This window comes from Brachycentrus maculatus, unplaced genomic scaffold (assembly GCF_059751285.1).
Source record: "Brachycentrus maculatus isolate JH-2025_06_01 unplaced genomic scaffold, ASM5975128v1 h1tg000102l, whole genome shotgun sequence".
Taxonomy (NCBI): Eukaryota; Metazoa; Arthropoda; class Insecta; order Trichoptera; family Brachycentridae; genus Brachycentrus; species Brachycentrus maculatus.
In genome coordinates, this window is record NW_028280856.1 from 171,630 (window position 1) to 197,673 (window position 26,044).

The 26,044-nt window shown below is 31.8% G+C and overlaps 1 protein-coding gene across 1 annotated transcript; it reads left to right on the forward strand.

Moving 5' to 3' along the window:
* The first annotated feature begins 6,992 nt into the window (after positions 1 to 6,992).
* On the forward strand, positions 6,993 to 23,271 carry LOC148310252 (uncharacterized). Its single transcript, XM_088258713.1, has 7 exons — positions 6,993 to 7,183; positions 10,867 to 10,981; positions 15,050 to 15,120; positions 15,659 to 15,731; positions 17,673 to 17,822; positions 19,734 to 19,899; positions 22,933 to 23,271. The coding sequence occupies exons 1-7, from the start codon at positions 7,088 to 7,090 to the stop codon at positions 23,069 to 23,071; spliced, it is 810 nt and encodes a 269-aa protein (XP_088114839.1). The 5' UTR covers positions 6,993 to 7,087; the 3' UTR covers positions 23,072 to 23,271.
* Positions 23,272 to 26,044: the final 2,773 nt, after the last annotated feature.

The following is a 26,044-nucleotide window of genomic DNA, read 5'->3' on the forward strand; positions in this document are numbered from 1 at the left end:
GAATGAAAAGACACAGAAGCTTTTTAGATGGTTTTCCTTGAACAATATTTTGTAAAACATCGGAATTTTGTGCATTTTTCTCGGCTCATATTTTACGAAAACGTAAATATGCAGAGATACCTCCTATATAATATTTCGAAGAGAGTTTCTTTCCGTTAAACGTAAAAATTGATATAAAAATGTGATAAAAAACAGGAGTATAGAATATAAATATTGGATAGAGAGACCCTTCTAAAAAATAGCAACCATAAAAGAATTTTGATAACCATATCTCTCACGCTTTTATGTACCAAATACATAAATATAAATTTTATAGGATGTACATAATATAATATTATACGAAAACTAAAACATCCACTAATGATGGGAATCCTCAGAAATCTATTTGAGGTGAATGCCCAGACTTCCATATTCCCACTTCAGACTTCTTCATCTGTGTTCAGATATTGGTTAAAATCCTTGTTTAAATAACTCCAAAGAGGAGCGAATCCTGAATTTATACTCGAAATATTGTGGATAAATCTCGGTGAGTGGTTATATACTAATATCATTAACATTTTTGTAAAAAAATAAATAAGTAAAAATGACTAACCACAATGTAAATGCTTTAAATATTAATAATATTGAGTTCTCATTAAAGATGAAGAAGAATATGGAAGTCTGGGCATTTACGGAGCTGACGACCGTCATAGGCTGAAAATAACTCCTGTAATTGGAGATAATCCAGATTTTGTGAACAAGTATTTGGACACACTCAAAATGTTGTAAATAATTTTGAGAATAAAGTAAAAAATATTTTAAGAAACAAAAACTGTTTTCTAAGTGGTGTATTATTTTTTAAAATCCCTGCCACTTGCAAAGAAAAGGAGTGCGATGAGAGTTGCGAGTCACCCTGTATAAATAAATACTCCATTTTATAAAGATGGTATACCATATATTTATTTTCAAGAAATCGCATTAATATTTCGGTTTGACAGCGTTGTTTGAAATTCGAATAAAGAAAATAGTAAAAATCTATCAGTGCAGTGTGTCCAACAGCCATAAATAACGAATGGAACGCTTACAGAAAGATAAGGGCAGCCAGCCGTAGCTACGGGTAATAAAAATAAATATATTTCCCAACTGTTTCACGGACTGCACTGCATTTGTGGACGCTCCCGAGAAAATGACAAGTTAATTCATTAATAACTCGACGTTCTAGCCAGCGTCGAGTTATTAATGAATTAACTCAAAATGGTGAGAAGCCATTAAAAAAATGAATAAGGAGTTTATTTAAAAGTGCAAATTAACACATCTTAGGTGAAGGAGACCTTGGGAGAGCAAAAGAGGTGTCAGAAGACCCCAAACGAGATGGTCCTACAACACATTATGCTAACAATGGTTGCAATTTTTACTTTAGGTCTCTACTTATGGTTAAAACATTTTTCCATGAATATAGCACTAAGTGGTAAAAAAAATTAAAGACAAAATTAATACTAACTCGTTAAGGTTTTTTTCTTCCTGAAAACGCTACTCAATTGTTATAAAAAATATTTTATACTAAGTCAATGATTCTTTTCCTGCTACCAGGACTTTTCCTTTTTTAACCAAATTAGAGGATATCATGGATCGCGTGGCAAGACTCAAATGGCATTGGGCAGGACATATTGCAAGACCGGACCCCAAGATCTTGACGATGGAGTCCTTGGGAGAACATAGAGATGTCGGAAGACCCCAAAGAGATGGTCCGACGACATAGTCGCTGTGGGGGGTAAAAACTGGCTGCAAGGAACAACCGACTAGAGGAAATGGAAAGAAGGGGAAGAAGCCTATATTCAGCAGTGGAAGACAGAGGGCTCATGAGGAAGGAGAAGAAAAAGAGTGGAGTTTTTTAAGTCCTTAGTGTAGCATTAGCCGTTTGACTGTAATCACAATTACCAAAAATTTACCGCAAAAGCGGGAGACTGTTTTTTGCTTAATTTGTCTCGATATTTAAGATTCATCAAACTCATTGAGTTTGATAATGTCTTGATAAAGCGAAACGCGTCACATTATAAATCATTGTATTTATTTAAATAAATGTAGAATTCGATTCAATAATCTTGTTTTATTTTGGATACATTGTCCAAAAATTAAAAATAGAATTCTACCAACTGAATGCAGTTACAATAGATAAGAATTTGTGAATCTTCCAAGTGTGTAAAGTGATCACTTAAACCCGCCTATGACGGTCGTAAACCCCGTAAATGCCCAGAGTTCAAAAAAGATAATTCATCTATTTTTTTAACCCTTATCCGCACCCCAATGGTGCATAGGGCACTGTATCATATAAACGCAGTGTTATCTTGATTGTAAACACACGAAGAAAAGGTGATCAGCCCTCCGCTTCAGGTACCAGTCCAGGGTAATATTGAATAAATATTACAGTGATAAAATGACTTATATTTATTAGACCCCCCTCTGGGAATCGAACCCGGGACCTCCAGAACGGTAACCGAGAGCGCTGACCATTACACTACGGAGGCAGACATCTATAATCCATCTATAATTAGAGATAATCCAGATTTGTGAATATGTATTTGGACACACTCAGAATGTTGTAATAAAAAAAAGTGAGTTTACAACGGCGTAGAGACACCCTTCGAGCTTTGCAATTATCAGTTTTTCAGTATTTTCTGTATTTTTGTTTTGACGAAAATATTTTTTCTAGTGGACGTCCTCATCGTTGGGTCAACTTAAACCCTGTACTTTTAACTGGCAACACTTTTAACTTTAATGTGTATGAGTATTTAGGTACTTACCCACAGGGTACTGTGTACGCGTACGTATATTGTTTCAGTTTCCTTTGTCTGCGCATATATCTCAAGTGAACTTAACATTTTTAAGTAGGTACTTATTTCTTTTTTTTTTTATTTTATAAAAGCCATGATTCGTTAACAGTTTATTACACATTTTTCAATAATGAACATTTTGAGAACGTAATATTTCATACGAAAATTTAAAAAAATCATTTTTTACAATTCATATATTTAGAACAGTTTGAGTGTGTCCGCCTCCGTAGTGTAATGGTCAGCACGCTCGTCTACCGTTCTGGAGGTCCCGGGTTCGATTCCCAGGGGGGGTCAAATAAATATAAGTGATTTTTTCACTCTAATATTTATTCAATAGGTATTACCCTGGACTGGTACCTGAAGCGGAGGGCTGATCACCTTTCCTTCGTGTGTTAACTATCAAGATAACACTGTTTGTATAATGCAGTGTCCTATGCATCATTGGGATGCGGATAAGGGTTTGAATTGAATTGAGTGTGTCCAAATACTTGTTCACAAATCTGGATTATCTCAATAAAAATTGATATAAAGCGAAAAGATATCGCTCACTCCTTTCAACGACGTCATAGATAAAAAAACTTTATTTTTCAGGAGAACGTTTTATAATTTTAAAAATATAATACAATGTGTTAAAAATAAGTATCGAGCCACTTATTGAACTTTTTACTGTGCTCTTTTTAGGCAAAACCTGAATGTTTTTTCTCCATTTGAAAAATATTTAGTATATTTAAAAAAAATATTAAACAATACCTTTTCATCAAAATGCAAAAACAACACTTTCTACCCTATAGCGGGTAAATATTAAGTTTAAGAAATGCCTCTTTTGCTGGGATATAGTAAATTTTCTGGGCATTCCGAAAACATGCACAACTGAAAATTGTCGATTTTTGATATATGACGTTGTTGAAAGGATGTGAGCGACATGTTGGTACCTACCCACTAACAGATTATAGATTGTCAAAATATATTGAAATTATTAGTTATCAGATTAATAAAAAATGAATGATTCATTTTACAATCGTTTTCCCTACCATTAAAGAATGTGAAATATGGTATGTGTGTGGATCAGAGCCAGAGATGCCTAACGCACAAATGAAGAAAAAAAATACTTTTTATATGTGTTTAAATCTTTGTAACAATATTTGGGTTTATCTCCATTAAGGAGTTATTTATAAAGATATTTTAACGTATATGAACAAGAGTATAGAAGTTTGGGTATTTACAGGGCTTATGACCAGTAGATGCCCAGACTTCCACATTACTCTTCATCTTTGTTAAGATATTTAAAAATCTCAACAACCCTATCGAACTCGAATTTTTGTATACGTTGCTCTCTTTTGCGTCGGACTGTATAGCTGTTTCTTTTCCTTCTTTCTACGTCATATCTTTCTTTTCCCTCGTGTAACGAATTGTGCCTACTTTCACTTTCAATTTTCGTCTATTTATCAATTATAGAATCGCTGCCTCAGGAGTTTCATTTCAAAAATACTACTTGAAGGATTTTAATTTTAATTTCAAATTTCAATGTTTTAAAATTTTTTAAACACTAATTTTTATTAATCAAGTATCAAAATTAGAATAAATATTTGTTTTATATTCGATTTGAATCTTTAACTCATATACCATATGTTCATATATCGTATTTCTGGTATATAAAAAAAACAACACTTTTAACTACAAAATTAATTTACAAATGTTTGAATATCAATGTTTAAAAAAAAATTATTTTAAATTGATATATATTTGATTATTTAGAATCCCTAAATCATTTTTATATGAGACATGTCTGGCCCTAACACACAAACCATCCACTTACTACAATATAGCAATCAATATATTCGATATTCGCACAATAGTGTAATATATCCTTATCATCCAATTTAGATTAAACGTAGCGAAGGCATTCATTATCAAAACTGATGGAGATTATTTGATAACGTATCGTACCTTTCGGAAAACCAATACGTATTACAAATCACTTACATGTATTCAGTTGAAAACGTTCTCAGTGAAAAAAGTAATTAATTTGTTTTTCCAGCTAGTTAAATATTAGAAAATACTAGATTGTGTTATAAGTTATAAATGTGTGTTATATTTGTGAAAATGTAATACAGCGTTGAATTACATATGTGAATGTAAAAGTGTATGGTGTATTTATTACATTATATTTGATTTTCAAATTCGGAATATTTCGGAAAATGATAGTGATGACCTACCCACAAAACCAACCAATGACGGTTGTAAGCCCCGTAAAAGCCTAGACCTCCATATTCTTCTTCATCTATGTTGAGATGTCAAAAAATAATTATTCACCAATTCTACCCATGATTGACAAAAGTAATGTAAAAATAACTCTTACTTAGGGATAATCCAGATTTGGGAACAAATATTTTGACACAATCAAAATGTTTTAAATGGGTTACCTACATATATTTTTTTAAATGTTCATACTTGTCACAATTCATTACTGTCATCAGGATATACACGAAACAAGATAATTGAAAAGCGTGTATTCTTTAATTTACTTTAATTACGGTCAGGATTACAAATAAAAATTCTAAGAATATCTTAACCCTTTATTACCATAGAATACGTCATATTTATTATATATAATGTAGTTTGAAACTGTTTTTAAACATATAAGTCAGTATATATCCATGGATTACTGTTATAAAAATCGTTTAAAAACTTTCAAAACTAAATACATTGCACAGAAAATGTCAAATTAAAGCTTTCCTCATCCCAACATAGATGTGTCTAGGAACTCTCGCACACTGTGTTTCGAGTTTGATCAATATATCTAGAAGTTTCAAGAATTTGAGTAGTGTGGTTGTCAATCATGGGTAGAATTGGCGTATGTTACAGTGTGTAAAGTGACCACTTAAACCAGCCTATGACGGCTGTAAGTCCTGTAAATACCCAGACTTCCAAATTCTTCTTCACACTATTCAAATTCTTGGAAGTTATATATGGTTTAATTTCGAAGAATCATTAGAATTTCACTAGAGAGATGAAAGAAGCTTTTTATTGAGCAGAAACTCTTTTATTTGTATGTGAGGTCTGAATCGTGGATTATAATCACATACATGAGGAACGCTTAAAAATATCCTAATCATTTTATTATTTTAGCTTATAATTTGACTAATTATTCTACAACATTTTGAGTCCAAAAAAAATGAAAAATTACTCCTGTAATTGGAGATAATCCAGATTTGTGAACAAGTATTTGGACACACTCAGAATGTTGTAAATATTTATATTTTTACTACTTTATTCGGTTTTTAATTCAAAAATCGTTGCTTTCTAATACCCGGATAACAGAAATGTAAGTATTTGAATATTGAAAGCATTAACTTTGTGGATCATATTGATATATTATTTCGAGAAATAAAAACACTTTCTGTTCTGATCCACTCACAATTTTATTAACCAACTAGATTCGGCAACAACCTGTTGCCCTCTTCAGGGTTTAATTTATTACTAAATATATATATATATATATATATATATATATATATATATATATATATATATATGTATATATATATATATATATATATATATATATATATATATATATATATATATATATATATATATATATATATATATATATATATATATATTTATATATATATATATATATATATATATATATATATATATATATATATATATATATATATATATATATATATATATATATATATATATATATATATATATATATATATATATATATATATATATATATATATATATATATATATATATATATATATATATATATATATATATAAAAATAAACAGTGTACAAGTTGTTGGGTTTCAAAAGGGTAGGGGTGGGGGTAATGGTGTTTTAAGGAGGGGTAAGAGCAAGGAAGGGGATAACTCTGTTTAGGTTGGGTTTGATTTTATAGGAGAAATATTAAAAATGGGACTTTGACTTACGTTTATTTGATTGTTAATTATATTTAATTTTTGTTTAACTGCTTTTTTTATTTCTAAAACCACTAAATTATTAATTTGACTAGTTCTGTTATTACAATGTAAAATTTCTATCCCATCTTCAAAATTGAAAGAATGATTATTTGATAAGAAATGCAAGGGTTAACATTTCATGGTCGCAAATAATTTGTGATACAATTTTCAAGAAAATTTAAAATGTTCTATTGTTTCTAGAAAGATGAGCGCGATTATTGGTTTAGTGCGTGATCGTTGTGTTGACTCGTAACATTTTATTAGTGATTAAAGTTGTCATCTACTCGTGACTCAAAATGGCTGTGACGAAAAAAGAATTCATTTTAGGAACATTTGTGAGTTCTTGTGTGTCTGTGGGTCTACTGATCGGTGCTTTTGGAACTCAAAACTGGGTAAGTTGGTTTTTAACACTCAAACTCTCGAAATACAGCCACTTATTTTATTTGGCAATAGATTTTTGACACGATGATGGTTTATTGGCTGATAAACTAATAAAAAATCACAAGACTATCGATAGCATTCTTATTGAAATCTGTATAGAACTAAGGGAGATATTAAGGTTTAAACATAAGATATTGAAATAAAACGAAAACGTGCGTTCGCATATTGCTCAATCCCTTCAAGAACGTCATAAATAAAAAATCGTCAATTTTCAGTTGTGCATGTTTTCGGAATGCCCAGAAAATGTACTATATCCCAGCAAAAGCGGCATATTTTTAACTCAATATTTACCCGCTACAGGGCAGAAAGTGATGTTTTTGCATTTTGAAGAAAATGGATTGTTTAATTATTTTTTTAAATAAACTAAATATTTTTCGAATGGAGAAAAAACCTTCAGGTTTTACCTTAAAAGATCTGTTGCACAGTAAAAAGTTCAATAAGTGGCTTGATATTTATTTTTAATACATTGTATTATATTTTTAAACTTTAAAAACGATCTCCTGAAAAATCAAGTTTTATTGATTTATGACGTTCTTGAAAGGAGTGAGCGATTTGTCATCAAATTTCCGTCATCGAACGTTTTATGACGTCATATGGTTTATTGTCTATGGTTTATAGAGCTGTAATAGTAGTAGTGTAGATTGTTTGTTTACCACTATACTACCATTTGTGTTTTCAATTATGAGGGGTGGGGGGGTGGTAGGTTGGATCATAGACATCAACAAATAGAGCCGCCAATAATTTATTAATGTTACAAATATTAAAATAAGTCCATCGTTTCTGTGACGTCTTCATTACCAATTTACGAAAACAACGTATTTACAAAGGCGAATTTTCCACAAGAAAATGATGAAATTAAAATTTTGATTATATCGGCTGTTATAAACACAAAACGAGTCTAATACAATCCTTTATAGGTTGGGAGTGTCAAATTAGATATTCCTCCCGTCTGATCATGATCCATTTTACAAAACAGTTACATAAATACATTTACATTAATAAGTAACAAAAAAAATTATTTCTAACCTTCCATTTACAAAATTTCACATATCGCTCACTCCTTTCAACAACATCATATTTTAAAAATCGTCCATTTTCAGTTGTGTATTTTCGGAATGCCCAGAAAATGTACTATATCCCAGCAAAAGCGGACTATTTTTACTCAATATTTACCCGCTACAGAGAGTGTTGTTTTTGCATTTTGAAGAAAAGGTACTGTTTAATTATTTTTTTGAATATGCTTACAATTTTTCAAATGGAGAAAAAACATTCAGGTTTTACCTGAAAAGATCTGTTGCATAGTAAAAAGTTCAGCAAGTGGCTTGATATTTATTTTTAATAAATTGTATTACATTTTTAAACTTTAAAAACGTTCTCCTGAAAAATCAAGTTTTTTTTATTTATGACGTTCTTGAAAGGAGTGAGTGATGTGTTAAAGCAATATGAAATCATTGAATCGCACCAAAACGTAACAATTTTACAAGCTAGAATTCATGATTACTTACTTAAAATCATTTATAATGGAAATGTAACGTTTTAGTGAGGACTTCCGCAATTATAAAATCTCTACGCCTGCATCCCCTCTCATCCCTTCAAACCTAACATGATTACTTATTCCATACATTCACCGTAATTTCTCTATTTAAAGTTTAGTACGTATACATCTCATAAGATGGCATGGTGCTTGTTGAAACTGGTTGGAAAAATTACCAAAATAAATCATTTTCAAATAGAATTTGAGAATTTTTTTATTTAAAAATGTGCAACAAAGTATCAGCAAACATTCAAGAAAAAATCTTACTTTATTTGGGGACTCCTCCCGTGACTATGAATAATGATTATGTACGAAGTATGAAGTGTAATCATTTGCGCATTTTGGGGTCACCCTAGGATGGGTGCATGATAGATGATATAATCCCATTTGAGGGAAGAAATCAGTCGAGGAGAGAGGAAGACAGGAAGACAGGAAGGAATGGAGAGCATTAGAAGAGGCTTATATCCAGCAGTGGGAAGAAGGAAGGAAGAAGAAAGATGAAACCTAATAATAAATCTTTGTAATCGTATATTTCATACTAAACGAGCTGATTATTCATGAAAAGACCCGAGAGAATTTTTTTATAATGTTCATATTGTGATATTGGCGTTTTGAAGGTAGTCACATCAGTGATTGTCAAGATGATAATAATACCAAAAAGAGAATTATTGTATATTTCTTTTTTTTACCGAAAAAATGTCAAATTTATCTGGAGTATTTATTTATTACCCATAATAGGTGATATAAAGTCTCCACGGTTTTTGCAATGAGATGATGTTGATGATTATATATCGGTCAACACTCACCCGATTGTTTCTAATGAACATGTGCTTAAAAGACGACATTTCAGTTTACATTTCTTTCAAACACAATTTTCCAATTCATTGCTCGTGTAAAAAGTTATACTGATTTGAAAATGAGTAAAATATCTGAAGAAACACGCTATGTGATGTTTTTTTACTATAAAAAGATAAAAACGTTGCAAAATATGCCGAAAATTTTGTGAAGTGTACATTGAGAATGCTGTGAGTGAACCCGGAAGGACTCGGCAGTTGTTTATTCGATTCCGTTAAAAAAATTCGATGTCAAAGATAGACCTCACTGTGGTCGGCTAGTCACTGAAAAAGTCAATGAAATTTTAGAACTGGTGGAGTAAGTCTGATACGCATGCGGTCATAAAATAGCGAAGACACTAAACATCAACTACCCGATAGTTTGAAAGGATTTTAAATGAGCAGGCTACAAAAATAAGCTTAATGTTCGGGTGCCACATGAATTAAAGCGAAGAAATTTAACTGAACGAATTACCATCAGTGAAATGATGTTAAAACGCAACGAAATCTAACCATTTTTGGAGCGAATCATTACAAACCATGAAAAGTGTGTGAAATACGAAAATATCATATGCATATCGTTCACTCTTTTCAACAACGATATATATATATTAAAATACTTTCTGCCCTGTAGCGGGTAAATATTAAGTTTAAAATATGCTGCTTTTGCTGGGATATAGTACATTTTCTGGGCGTTCCGAAAACATGCACAAATGAAAATTGACGATTTTTTTATATATGACGTTGTTGAAAGGAGTGAGCAATATGATCATGGTAAAAGGTTGCTGACAGCTTCCACAAACGACTTCAAAGCCAGCCAGGTTTTCGGCAAACAAGGTTAAGTTGAGTGTTTGGAGGGAATGGAAGGGAATCGTCTATTATGAGCTGTTGAAACTTGGCGAAATCATTAATTCGATCGTGTACTGTGCACAACTTGACCGTTTGAACGACCAGACGACCGGAAAAACTAGTAGGAATGCCAACATACATATTGTATATATACAAATACATCTATAATATTATTTATCAAATAAATGTGTTTTAAAATCTAAATTGCCTTCTTTGGTCTCAATCCTGCGGATTGGTCTGTAGCAACAGATAACATCTCTTTCGCCATTCTTGCCTATTTTCGGAAGTCCTCTTCAGCTCCTCATACGTCGAGCAGCCTATGTCTTCGTATAAGTCGCTTAGGTATTGCCCAGTTGGCGATTTTTTTTTTACTGTGATTCCAGCCGCCATGACTTTTTATTTTACGCTCTTTTTCAAGGTCGAAGGGGAAGGTGTTACGGGGGAAACTAGAAATAATCTAATTAACTATGGACTCTTTCAAGGAACGTTTGTCAACAGGATTCTTGCCACCGCGGTCTCTAGTAATATCTACGGTAAGCATTTTGAATGAACAAAATCACCTAACTCCAGCGAAAATAAATGATGGAATGGCTTTACGAATATATTTCATAATTTTAAGTACAAGTAGAGGTACCTACACGGCCGAAAGACGTTGTTTAATCAAATGTCAAAGTGGGCACACATTGGCACACCTGAAGCTAGCTACATTTATAGGTCCGTACTTAGACTGTCACCCTAAATATCAAAATAAATAGTGGGGTAAGTTGCAAGCGAGTGCTTTTGCCTAGCATTTTCACTCATAAATTACATGAAATTATAGTAACTTTAAACATAAAGAGTAAATCCACTCACGAGTAGGCATAGGCTATGAAACTTAAAAAGTTGAAGCCTGAGTAGGGTCATGATAAGCGGTGTTGCATAAGCAGTGTAGCTAGATTTCAGAGTCACTTGGACGTTAGGTAATTAAAAAAAGGGGTAAGTTGCAACGTTTTTTATTATTCTTAAATGATTTTTATAATTTTTATTACATATTGAATAAGTACATTATAAGGATATATACATTTCAGAGAGTTACCTTACATATTGGCCAATTCTCAAAAATAATAAAACTCTTTCAAAGGGATTCACGACTGTCATTCCATAGTCAGCTGATAACTGTTTTTGTTTAATTATATAATATTGGTCAGGAATCGAAAAAGGGTAAACAAATAAAGTAAATATATGATCACACCATTATCAAAATAATAAATATTGCTATCTATATTTGGAACCCTAACTGTCCATCAAACCACTCTTTCTTGGTTTTTCTATACCTCTCCCCCTTCAACTCCTTATCTGATCCTTCTACTCGTGCCTTCCTTGTTGTCATCAATTGACAGTTTCATTTATGTATTATGTTGTAATTATTTGTTCATTCATACTGTAATTAATTGTTGATTGTATTATTTTACGGTGGTATGGACATGTGGAGCGAATAGATAACAAGAGAATGACTAAAAAAATATATGTGGCGAATGTGAGAAGGAAAACAGAACGAGGACAACCGAAAAAGACTTGGCACAATCAAATTAATCAGAACCAAAAATCTGGTGGTGTCAAAAGTCTGCGTAATCGGAGGATATGTATGACTGGATGTATGGATGTGAAGGAGGCGAGGAGTGTATGTCAGGACAGAAGAGTGTGGCGTTCCATCCTTTCTGCCTGGGGAAACGGCGTGATGGTAGGTTCGAACCCACTCTACCACAAGTTGTAAATGTGTTTTGAAAGAGTTTCATTATTTTTGAGAATTGGCTTATATGTAAGGTTAGTCGGTAAAAATATATATCCTAATAATATCCTTATTCAATATGTAATAAAAAAATTACTACAATGATTTACAAATAACAAAATCCTGAAGCCGAAGTCTGATCACCTTTCCTTCATGTGATCGAGATAACACTGCGTTTATATGACGCAGTGCCCTATGTGCGGATGAGGGTTTAAAGAAGATAAAGAATTGATGTACGCCCATATATGATGTATTCAAGGCTATTTATGAATATTTATCAACGAAGGCACATCTCAGCTTTTCTTATTAGACATGCTTAGCAAATATTTGTTTCGCAACCACAGACTTATTGTTATGAATTCAAACGCTTATTTTAAATAATATCCAAAACTCTCAAATATTGCACAGAATTTCATAACATTTTGAATGTGTCAAAATACTTACTTACAAATGTGGATTATCTCCGCTAAAGAGTAATTTTTTTATATCTCAACATGGAAGATGAATATGGAAGCCTGGGTATTTACAATGTACTGTGTCACAAGTTTGATCAATATATATAGGAGTTCCAAAAATTTGAGTAGTGTGGTTGTCTATCATTGGTAAAATTGGTGAATGTTACATTTGTGTTATAGATTAATCACTTAACTAAGCCTATGACGGTCGTAAGCCCTGTAAATGCCCAGACTTCCATATTATTCTCCATCTATGTTGAGATGTCAAAGAATTTCACAGTTATTTGAAATACGAATAGATGATATTTGTTAGCTATTTATGAATGGAGGCACATCTTGGTTTATTTACCACACCCAGAAATTTATTGGTATGAATTCAGAAGCTAAATGTTTATTGAAAAAATATCATCCAAAATCGTCAAATATTACAAAGAATTTCACAATTATTTTAAAGATGTATACATGATATTTATTAGCTTTTTAGTAATGGAGACACACCTAGGATTATTTTATTAGACGTGCCTAGGGAATATTTTCACCGCATCCACAGATTTATTAGTATGAATTCAGAAAATGAAAGTATATTAAAAAAATATCATCCAAAATTGTCAAATATAACACAGAATTTCACAATTATTTGAAATATGAAAAAATGAATTTTGTTTAGCTATTTACTAATGCATTTACTAATGCATTGTCCGCCTCCGTAGTGTAATGGTCAGCACGCTCGGCTACCGTTCTGGAGGTCCCGGGTTCGATTCCCAAGGGGGGTAAAATAAATATAAGTGATTTTTTCACTGTCATATTTATTCAATATTACCCTGGACTGATACCTGAAGCGGAGGGCTGATCACCTTTCTTTCATGTGTAAACGATCAAGATAACACTGCGTTTATATGACGCAATGCCCTATGCACCATTGGGGTGCGGATAAGGGTTTTATTATTATTATTTAAGTAATGGAGGCACACCTGGGATTATTTTATTAGACGTGCCTAGGGAATATTTTCACCGCATCCACAGATTTAATGGTATGAATTCAGAATCTGAATATTTATTTAAAAAATACCATCCAAAATTGTCAAATATTACACAGAATTTCACAATTATTTGAAATATGAAAAAATGAATTTTGTTTAGCTATTTACTAATGCAGACACCTGGGATTATTTTATTTGACGTGCCTAGGGAATATTTGCACCGCATCCACAGATTTTTTGGTATGAATTCCGAAACTAAATGTTTATTTAAAAAATACCATCCAAAATTGTCTAATATTTCACAGAATTTCACAATTATTTGAAATATGAATATATGATTTTTGTTAGCTATTTACTAATGGAGACACATCTTGGCTCATTTTATTAGACGCGCCTAGGGAATATTTACACCGCATCCACAGATTTATTGGTATGAATTCAGAAACTGAACGTTTATCCAAAAAAATACCATCCAAAATTGTCTAATATTACACAGAATTTCACAATTATTTGAAATATGAATATTATATTTGTTAGCTTTTTACAGTGGAGGCACGTCTTGGCTTATTTTATAAGACTTGTTCAGTGAACGTTTATCCCGCATCCATAGATTTATTGGTATGAATTCAGAAACTGAACGTTTATTTAAAAAAATGCCATCCAAAATTGTCAAATATTACACAGAATTTCACAATTATTTGAAAAATTAATACATGATTTTTATTGACTATTTTTCGATGGGGGCACATCTGATTACATGAAGATAATGTTTATCCGGCAACCACAGACTTATTTGTGTGAATTTGTCAGAAACTGAACTCTTGTTAACAAGTTGACTGCCAACTACGAGATAACTCGTGGATTGCGTTCTTTGCTAGGACGTTGACTGAGTTATCTTGTACTGTGTTAACTTGCTATATTCCTGCAGCTATGATAACATTCCTAGTATATCAGCGCTAATATGGATAGATGGCTTCTGGGTAGAGAACAAAAAATCAATGATGGCTTAAAATTTATTAAAACATGAACAGTAAATATAATTATGTATATTAATTAGTTTTTAATAATGTAATATGATTAAATAAATTGGCTTTTTAGACCAGAATTCTGAAAACTACTGTGGCAGTCAACGTGTTTAAAAATCATATCCACATCTGTCAAATATTGTACAGAATTTCACAATCATTTGAAATGTGAATAGATGATATTTATTACCAGTGTTCATTTTTCCATTTTACGAATAAAAGAAAAACAAGTGGATGGTATGACAGGGGTATTGAGGACACCTACCTGGTTATTTAGACAACCTATTTCACAAATTGATTTACCCTTTATGAATTAAGTTTTGTTAGAAAATTCTCATCCAAGTAAATAACAAAATATTCATTTATTTTCTAGTAACCTGTCTTCTTGGGGATAATATATGTGCATTAAGTTGCAAAACTTCTTCAGAAGCAAGAAAAAAAGAGGTATGTCAATTTTTATTATGTTTTTTTACTTTCCAATGCTTCTTAAATTTATTGAAAAACATTATTACATTACATTATTAAATACTTTTTTTACAAAAATATTAGTAATTTTAGTGTATAACCACTCACCGAAACTTTTGTCTACTGGATTCGAGATGTACCCGTCTCTTCGTCAGGAGAATCACTACAGCAGCATGCAAACAATACTACACGTCACTACCATAGCACTATCAACACACTTACAACTATACAAAATTTTAATCAAATGCAATTCTGATCAACCCGAGGATTGCCAAACAACACGCACTAAGGGCCAAGGTCCGATATGCACTAAGGATGTTAGATGAAATACCTTGGGTTTATATAGGATGAAAGGAGTGGGCGGGGTTTAAATTCGGTATTGACAAATCTTGTGTAATCAATGTTGCATCACTAGTGTATTTTTTTATTATTATCATGATTTCAAAAGTTTCAACAACCATTTTGTATCTTAAAAAATATTTTCTTTTAAGTGATTTTAAAATAAATACTTTTACAGATTACAGCTATCTCAAATGGTTTTTCAGTAGCCAAATCTTGTGATAACAATGGAACATCGGATGGAAATGCATGTAAGTTAATCATTAACTTCTTCTTCTTCGTCTTCATGAGATCTCTGCACTGCTGGGTACAGGCCTCTTCCCCTTCTTTCCATTTCTTCTGGTCGGTTGCTGCTTGCAGACAGCTTTTACTCCCCACAGCGACTATGTCATCGGACCATCTCTTTTGGGGTCTTCTAACATCTCTTTTGTTCTCCAACAGTCTCCATCGTAAAATTCTTAGGGTCTGGTCTTGCAAAATGACCTGCCTGATATTGTCTACTTTGGTTCTTTTCCTGGTATCCGAAAAAGAATCATTGACTTTAGTATGATATATTTTTTAATAACAATTGAGCAGCGTTTTCACAAAGATAAAACCTAAACAAGTTGGAATAAATTTTATCTTTTTGTTTTTCTTAATGGTATATTCATGGAAATATGTATTAAACGTATGTTTGTTTTAAAAAGATACCTTAAGTAAAAATTGTAACCATATTTAGCAAAATGTCATTTGAAAATAAGTGACAGAATTATGTTTTTTTTAAACATTTTTTATTATGTTAATCAGTTGTGAAATACCATTCAGGTATACGGTAACTAGTCAACTCATTACAAATGGGTAACTAAGATTTAAACAATATGTAGTATAACAAAACCTACTTCAAATTAATTAAGACTGCTAATTATACTGTCATACTTTGCAAATACAGTAATTGATTGATTTGCCAAAGAACAATGTTGTAATTGGGTACATTTAATGGCAAATTTTGATTCCAATTGTCAGCTCATATGTTTTTTAGCATATATTATTCAGGAATAGTACACAGCAATACTAACCCTTGAATACCAATGTGTTTTTTTAGCTATCTAATGCTTTATTTCTAAAATCACTCACAAGGAGTGGAAGCTTATAAAAAAGGCCATATGTTCAAATCCTTTAAAATAACAACATTTAGTTTAGGAGTAAAAGCTTATAAAAAAAGGCCATATGTTCAAATCCTTTAAAATAACAACATTTAGTTTAGGAGTGGAAGCTTATGAAAAAAGACCATATGTTGAAATCCTTTCAAATAGCAACAAATAAAAAAAAACATTTGGTTTGTGAAAAACATAATGGTAGAATACAAATCTATGTTTTTTTAATAAATATTCTAATAAACCTTTAATACATTGTTCCGTAAAGTGTGTGCCGCGACACACTGGTGTACCGTGGTGATTATTTTTTGCGGAAAAATGTTTAGTTTTGTGAAAATAACACAATTGCTCCAAATTTCTATTGCCTACGCTCAGTTAAATAGGCTCACATTCGCATTAATCATAATATGGTAACTATATTACCATAATATGGTAAATACGCACCTCTGAAATTTATTCATTTGTTAGGTCTACCTTGAATAGAAAAAGATTGCGGAACACTGCTTTAATACATATGTCATTTTTTTTAATGTAACAAATGTAAGTCGTTTTTTAGATGACGAAGCTTAATATTTTAGTGTCTAAGGATCTTCCACTCAGAATGTAAAATTCTAACATATCGCTCACTCCTTTCAAGAACGTCATAAATCAAAAATTGTCAATTTTGAGTTGTGCATGTTTTCGTAATGCCCAGAAAATGTACTATATCCTATCAAAAGCGGCATATTTTTAACTTAATATTTACCCGCTACAGGGCAGAAAGTGTTATTCTTGCATTTTGAATAAAAGGTATTGTTTAATTATTTTTTTAAATATACTAAATATTTTTCAAATGGAGAAAAAGTATTCAGGTTTTACCTAAAAAGATCTATTGCACAGTAAAAAGTTAAATAAGTGGCTTGATATTTATTTTTAATACATTGTATTTTATGTTTGAACTTTAAAAACGTTCTCCTGAAAAATCAAGTTTTTTGATTTGTGACGTTCTTGAAAGGAGTGAGCGATATGCCATATTTTTTTTTACATATTATTATAAATCATAATTCTTTACATTTCTAGTAAGCAAGGAAGTAGTGTGGATGAACGACGGAGTGATAATTAGCACCATTCTCTTTTTGTCCATTGCACTTCTAATGTCTGCAATCGCTGCTCTGTTTGGACTCTATAACACGACAAGAAGTCCCGTGGAACCATTGGCTGGGGTGTATGGTAAGGTCTTCAAAAATATTTTCCATTAAAATTGACAAAATTAGAAGCACAACATTTTGAGTGTGCCCAAATATGTGTGTTCACAAATCTGGATTATCTCCAATTCTTCAAACCCTTAACTGCACCCAATGGTGCATAGGGCACTGCATCATATAAACGCTGTGTTATTTTAATCGTTACCACATGAAGGAAAGGTGATCAGCCCTCCGCTTCAGGTACCAGTCCAGGGTAAAATTTAATTAATATTGGAGTGAAAAAAATCACATATTTATTTGACCCCCCCCCCTGGGAAACGAACCCAGAACCTCCAGAATGGTAGCCGAGCGTGCTGACCAATAGGCTCCAATTAGGAGTTATTTTTTTACATTACAATTTTTTTATATTTCAACATAGATGAAGAAGAATATGGAAGTCTGGGCATTATCGTAAGCCTTGTAAATACCCAGACTTCCATATTATTCTTTATCTATGTTGAGGTGAAAGGAAGCTGAGAAAATGCATTATTGTAATTGAAATTTTAATATATTTTACAAAATGCTTCACGGGCCGCACGGAAATACGTGACATGCGGCCCGCAGGTTGCTATTTGCCCACCCCTGTACTATCTATTACATATTATACACACAAGAAAATAAAAAAAAGTAAAATTAAAACTAATTATACAATTTTTACAATATGAACTCTTCAGTTTTTCCTTTATTTTAAATTCTTTTGGATTTCACAATATATTATAATTACGACCTGTACTATCTATTACATATTATACACACAAGAAAATAAAAAAAAGTAAAATTAAAACTAATTATACAATTTTTACAATATGAACTCTTCAGTTTTTCCTTTATTTTAAATTCTTTTGGATTTCACAATATATTATAATTACGAGTACAGAATTTTTTTTTTAAAAAAACCTTCAAAGGCATGGCCTGTGTGCGGGTACACATTTTATTTTAGGTCACAGGCCCTTAAGGGCTCTGGTAAGAATACAATTCTTCTCCGTCTTAATCCTATTGCTGAGGGCTGTGACCCTTGCAGAAGCAATGACTCTTCTCCAGTTATCCCTTGACTGCGCTGCACGTAGCGCTCCAACCACTGAGGTGCCTGCTGCTGCCTTAATTTGATCGGTCCATCGTGTGGGGATCTTCCTCTCCCTCTCTTTCCCTCCAGGCTACCGATCACAACTAGTCGTTCCAGGCTATCCTCGTTGCCACGCGCAACGTGTCCAAAGAACTGGAGAATCCGTCGGGTACAGATATTGCCCAGAGTCAAGCCATCCAAGCGTAGTTCCTGGCGAATGGACTCATTGGTGCGTCTAGCTGTCCATGGAATTCGGAGCATGCGCCTCCAACACCACATTTTGAAGGCATCAATTTTTCTCCTTTCTGCTGCTTTTATAGTCCATGTTTCAGCAGATAGAGAAAAATGGAGTGGACTAAGCTCCTGACAAGCTTCATCTTGGTGTTGTTACTGTTAGAATACAATAGATATCAGAAATAAAATTAGATTAAAAGTGCTAATCTAAACTAAAAATGTTTGATTTTAACAGAAAACAAAAATAAAAAAAGTTGGCAAATATGTACTTTATGAGTTATACATTTAAAAGAAGAAGGTACTTAGATCTGTTATTTTAATAAATAATTGAAGCAAAATTTTAAATTGAACCCAACTTAGGTAATTAATGTCTTACATATAGTCTTTGTGGAATGAATAAAACAGTTTTGGAGCTATGAAAAATGAGTGTCTTAGGGCGGGTCTGGATTTGCAAATAGGGATTTCTAGCAAATTATTCATTTATTATTCCTTATTTGACATTATTATTTGCCACATTACTTGACGTATTACTTATTTGACACATTTAAAAAAAGTTTTATGTGTAAAAAAGGTAAAATAGCATGATAAATATGAATACAGGTCTCTATGTTTGGAATGGCTGTGCAGTTTGCAGTGAGTTGATGGTATTGATGTTATGGGGTGCACACTACGATATAAACATCACACAAAATCTTGGCTTCACCCAAATCATGATCGCCAATGGAGATTACTTGAGTGTCTTGTCCAACCTGGGATATTCATATTGGTGAGTTCTTTTCTAAATATTGTAAATCATTTTTACGTTGTAAAGTAAAACTTAACCGTGAGAGTGCCGAGACGCGCGATCGCGCGCTTGCGAATACTATCCAAAATTGCAAGGAGCACGACAGCGCGTCCAAAATCAGTTGCCATTTAGCACGCAACAAGGGAGGTCGCTCGCACGTATAAGTTTTTTTATCTTCATATGTGTTACATAAAGTGCACATTATAATATTTTTAGTACTTACAATAATATTATAATATGCACTTTATGTAACACGTATTTGTTGATGTGTTATATTAGAGATAAATAGACAAAACAAAAATCCGGTTATTTTGATTTCTGCATACAGCGATATGGCAAATGTATCTGTCACAAAAGAGAGAGGAAACTACGAATCTATAAAAAATAAACCATCAATGGTACACAACTATAATCTTCATGGAGTCATAAAGTGTCAACGGGAAAGCACACATCGCTCACTCCTTTCAAGAACGTCATAAATCAAAAATCGTCAATTTTCAGTTGTGCATGTTTTCGGAATGCCCAGAAAATGTACTATATCCCAGCAAAAGAGGCATATTTTTAATAATATTTACCCGCTACAGGTCAGAAAATGTTGTTTTTGCATTTTGAAGAAAATGTATTGTGTTATTATTTTTATACATAAATTAAATATTTTTCAAATGTAGAAAAAACCTTCAGGTTTTACCTAAAAAGATATGTTGCTCAGTAAAAAGTTCAATAAGTGGTTTGATATTTATTTTTAATACATTGTGTTATATTTTTAAACTTTAAAATCGTTCTCCTGAAAGAGCAAGTATTTTGATTTATGACGTTCTTGAAAGGAGTGAGCGACATGTTAACTTTTTTATTTTAGGATTCCAGTTATTGTTATATTTTTTGTTCGCAATGTATATTTCCATAATTTTCTTTGTATTTCATTACCCCTGTACATGTTTTTATAAAGAAAACACCGAAAAATATTAAAATTAGACAATTTTTGGAAGAGATAGTTTTTTTTTCAAGACAAGGGTAAATGACATAAAAAACAAAGCTTTCCTTGGCATTTTTAAGTATATATGAGTAAAAAACATTGGCACTCAAACGGTTAATTTAAAAATGGATAGATTTTACCACAAAGTGACTGCTCAATCAATTAATGAAATTATAAATCAGATTTCATCTTCTGTGGTCTCAATCCTGTGGATTGGTCCGCAGCAACAGATGACACCTAATAATTAAAATATAACTTTGTTTTAAAATCATTATAAATATTTTATTATAACTTAATTATAATGTCTACCGGTTTCGAAGCTAACCGCTTCTTTTTCAAGACTGATTAATACTGAGTTTTGATCAGTCTTGAAGATGTTTTATCAAACCATATCCGCTCCCTAGGTGGAGCATATGGAGTCCATAAACTGTCTCCAGGCTTTTCTGTCGCAAAGATGTGGTTAGCTTCTTGAAGATGTGGTTAGCTTCAAAACTGGTATTATATTGGACATTATTTTTAAATTCGAACCCTTATCGGCACCCCAATGGTGCATAGGGCACTGCATTATATAAACGCAGTGTTATCTTGATTGTTAACACACGAAGGAAATGTGATCAGCCCTCCGCTTCAGGTACCAGTCCAGAGTAATATTGAATAAGTATTATAGTGAAAAATTCACTTATATTTATTTGACCCCCCCTGGGAATCGAACCCGGAACCTCCAGAACGGTAGCCGAGCGTGCTGACCATTACACTACGGAGGCGGACGTTATAGTTAAGTTATAATAAAATATTTATAATAATCTTAAAACAAAGATATATTTTAATTATAAAATAGAAAATCACAAAATTATTGCTTCAAATATAAATTGAACGACACCATCTTCGCCACTCCGGCCTATTTTGCGCAACCCTCTTCAGCTCTTCATGCGTTGAACAGCCCGTGTCCTCGTATAAGTCGTCAACTTGTACTGCCATCTGTACTTATAATTAAATACTAAAACAACGCTTCAAATTATTCTTCTGTTTTACCAATATTTTACTTGAACCCTTAGAGTGCGAACCGTCGATAGATGGACTCTCTATTAATGCGTATAAAGTGCGGAGCGTTGGAATACCGACTATTGTGCAATTTGATTTAGGTATCGACCTGTACGGACGTGTCTTAGCGCGCACATGTGTAACGTTTTTAATAAGTTAATAAAATTTATAAATAACAATTTAAAATGATTTTGCTGTGAATTTAACATTGATTTTTGTATTTTTTTAAGTAAAAGTTTTTTATTTCTTCCTACAAAATGTCAAATTCGTCAAGTAGTGATGATGATGAAAAGCAATTAGCAATTTATACGAAATATGTGAAAATAAGCTCAGCACTATAAGGGTTAAACAATGACCATAATGACGCAGTCAAAGAAGGCTTATGAAATAAAACATAGATGATTTTGATATAAATCATGTTTACTGGTATAAATATATTTTTTTATTAAAAAAATGTGTTGCTTGTAGCATTGACTAAAATATTAAATTATACAAATATTTTATTTATTGTTTCGGCATTAACTTTGTGGTAAGACATGTTACAATGATTAAAGAAAACACTTCGTTTTTTACCACTTGAGTTTTATTATAGACTACATGTTTCAGAAGTTAAACTTCCATCATTCAGGTCTGTATAATAACTAAAATATAAAATATAAAATTGTTCTATAATTGTTACTTTCCCCTCTCCTTATTTATAGAACAATTTTATATTTTATATTTTAGTTATTATACAGAAATGATGGAAGTTTAACTTCTGAAACATGTAGTCTATAATAAAACTCAAGTGGTAAAAAACGAAGTGTTTTTTTTAATCATTGTAAATTATACAAAAATAAAAAATAAATAGAGATAAACTTTCTCCCCAGATACAGTTTTGTCCGAAGAAACTCACTCCTTGATAGGTCAATTTATATATTTTTTTATTTATTCTTTTTCCCTTAGTGGGAGGGTTCTTACTTTTCCTTCTTTTTGATAATTTTTTAATTTTTATTTTTTAGGTTGGTATTCATAGCCATGTTCTGCAACATTTTGAATGGAGTTCTGTTGGCTGTCCGATTGTACTTTATTCGAAAAGAACCTCCCCCACCAGTTATCAACATAGAAAAGAACACAGATGACACCATCTTCCTCTACTGACAGCATTTCCTAATCACCCAGTATTTATTAAGTTACTTAGAGAATCATATTTATTTTTTAATCTTAAATCTCTGTGTAAAATAAAATTTCAGTATCTTAAAAATAATATGAAATGATAAGGGACCTTGAACGAAAGGTGGCAGGTCCACTTTTGAATTGTAAGTGTAGCAAGAAATAAAAACAGTTAATTATTAATAAAACATTTATTTACATACACATAAAAATTTACAAACATCAACACTGGTAATATGTACAATGTCTATCCGTATATATACATACATAAAAAGGTTTTTCGAAAACCGTGGAATATAAAAAAATATAGAATAACAATGTTTCTAGTAGAGAATAATTAAATAGCTAAATATTAGACATTTAAATCAGCTAATTTTACTAAAATTACTTATTAAAAATCCATATATGGGATTTGGTCTCTACTAAGTGCTAGTTTTCATAATTAAAAAACTGAATTTTCATATTCAGCAATTAAATTTAATTGCTGAATGTGAAAATCAGTTTTTTGAAAGAAATTTAATAGAAATTGAGAGAAACTTTTCTATTTTTGCATTTTCTCTAAATCATCGAACAAGAATGTAACACAAATAATATAACTTGCAAAATAACTTTGTATAAAATCACATTAAAACCTTATTATAACTTAAATTAAATTATTTTGAAATATTCTATTGAATAAGAAATTTGATGTTAATATTTTTTTTCTAGTAGAATAACCCACAAAGCCTCCGTTTTAGTTCTCTGCAGGTAGGATAGTAAGGATGGGTAATATGAAAAATACATAAAAAATAACTATATTGTCTAAAAGTCTATGGAATGCACATATCGCCCATCCTTTCAAGAACGTCATAAATCAAAAATCGTCAATTTTCAGTTGTGCATGTTTTCGGAATGCCCAGAAAATGTACTATATCCCAGCAAAAGCGGCATATTTTTTATTTAATATTTACCCGCTACAGGGCAGAAAGTGTTGTTTTTGCATTTTGAAGAAAGGGTATTGTTTAATTATTTTTTTAAATAAACTAAATATGTATTTTTAACCTTTTCATAGCCGCAAATAAATTACGCCGCAGTGCTCAACAGGCCAAGTATTTTTTTGAAAAAAAAAAGTTGTCTAAAGATTTTTTTTTTTGTTGTTTTTATTGAATTATAATTTACTTACCAAATATTATATCCCGCATCGATTGTTAGAGTTTTATTCTTGAAGTTAAACCAGTTTCAAATTTTCAGGGTTGTCACACTAAGTCGCACACGCAAGTTTTTATTAAATTTAATATTAACACACAACTATTATTTATCAATGGAATATTTTAAAATAATAAGAAAAACACAAAAAAATTGAGCAAAATAAAAACCCCTGGCGTTCAAAACAATCGATTAAAATAATCAATATTTCAAGTGGTTTGAGTGGTAGCCCTAATGACATCTGTCAACTGTCAGCTGAAAGTGATACCGATAAATCACTTAAAAGTATTTAAAAACTTTATAAAATATTTTGTGACAACTTCAACTGATGGCAATGTATGTTCCGTTTTTGACAGATTGTCAATATGAGTTAAAACTGCGGAGTAATACGTCATCAAAAGTACTGACGAGATATCTCGTCTCTGGCCATACGGGCACTCCGCCATTTGCCGAGATATCTCGTCTCTGGCAACCATCGGGTTAAATGGAGAAAAAACCTTCAGATTTTACTTTAAAAGATCTGTTGCACAGCTAAAAGTTCAGTAAGTGGCTTGATATTTATTTTTAATACATTGTATTATATTTTTAAACTTTAAAAACGTTCTACTCAAAAAAGTTTTTTGATTTATGACGTTCTTGAAAGGAATGAGCGACATTTGTGTACAATTTCGGAAACTTATATTATGACGGTATGCACATTTTTATGCATTTCATTTATCTTTAACTTCATGTAAAAAAAAAATTTAACGCCTAATTTCTTGTCATGTTTGCTTTGCTATGTAGCGGAGGTGTCACTATAATACAAAAATTCATAGATTCTCTTCTGGTTTCAAAATATATCTGAAGGACATCATTCCTTGGATGTAATCTAATATTGGCCGCATCAAATAACATATTTTTAACAAAATTTGCCGTAACTAATGTGATAAAAATATTTCCTATTGTTTATGATGTCTGATGCCTTCAACTGTTACTGCTAATGAAAAGAAAAAACACACCCTTATCCGCACCCCAATGGTGCATAGGGCACTGCATTATATAAGTACAGTGTTATCTTGATCATTAACACATGAAGGAAAGGTGATCAGCCCCCCGCTAAAAAAATCTTGATCATTAACACACGAAGGAAGGTGATCACCCCTCCGCTAAAAAAAATTACATGGTTTTAATTAGTATTAAGGAAGAATTAGTTTAAAACGTGTCAATATAATTAAGTTATAAAAGTGATTTTAAACAAAATTATAAAATATTAAAATTGTTTTATTGAAATATGATCAAATGCAGTTCTAAGTCAAATGACAAGTTCAAATGCCAGTACGATAAAATGAAGATTTATGCAAAAAAAAAAACAAATCCGCAGTAAGCGCAGTCTTCTAGCCCTCATCCGCACACAATGGTGTATAAGGCACTGAATCGCATTAAATGCAGTATTATATTGTTCGTTAATTACATGAGGGCAAGGCGATACTGCGCTACAAGTATCATTCCAGCGTGATGTTAAATTAACACATTGCTGTCGGGTGGTTTTTTCATCAACCGTGACCCTAATTATACTCAGACAGTCGCCCGACCCTCAGTATACTAATCACAAGTAACCGCAAACCCGATTCTGATCTGTACAATGTTTTTTGGAGTCTCGTGCTCTACCAAAAGTAAGCAAATAGAACGCTAATAAGCGTCTGCCGCTCTCTACCAACAGTATGTAAAAGGCGTTTCCCGCAAACAATGCGTTAAATAAATATAAGTAACTAACTAACTAACCATCACGCCGCTTCT

What these genes read in the sequence shown, in the direction of transcription:
- LOC148310252 (XM_088258713.1), top strand. Translation starts at nt 7,088, where the DNA reads ATGGCTGTGACGAAAAAAGAATTCATTTTAGGAACATTTGTGAGTTCT. An exon ending in GGTCTCTAGTAATATCTACG is followed by an intron (nt 10,982 to 15,049) that starts GTAAGCATTTTG and finishes TTTATTTTCTAG; the next exon opens with TAACCTGTCTTCTTGGGGAT. An exon ending in AACATCGGATGGAAATGCAT is followed by an intron (nt 15,732 to 17,672) that starts GTAAGTTAATCA and finishes TTACATTTCTAG; the next exon opens with TAAGCAAGGAAGTAGTGTGG.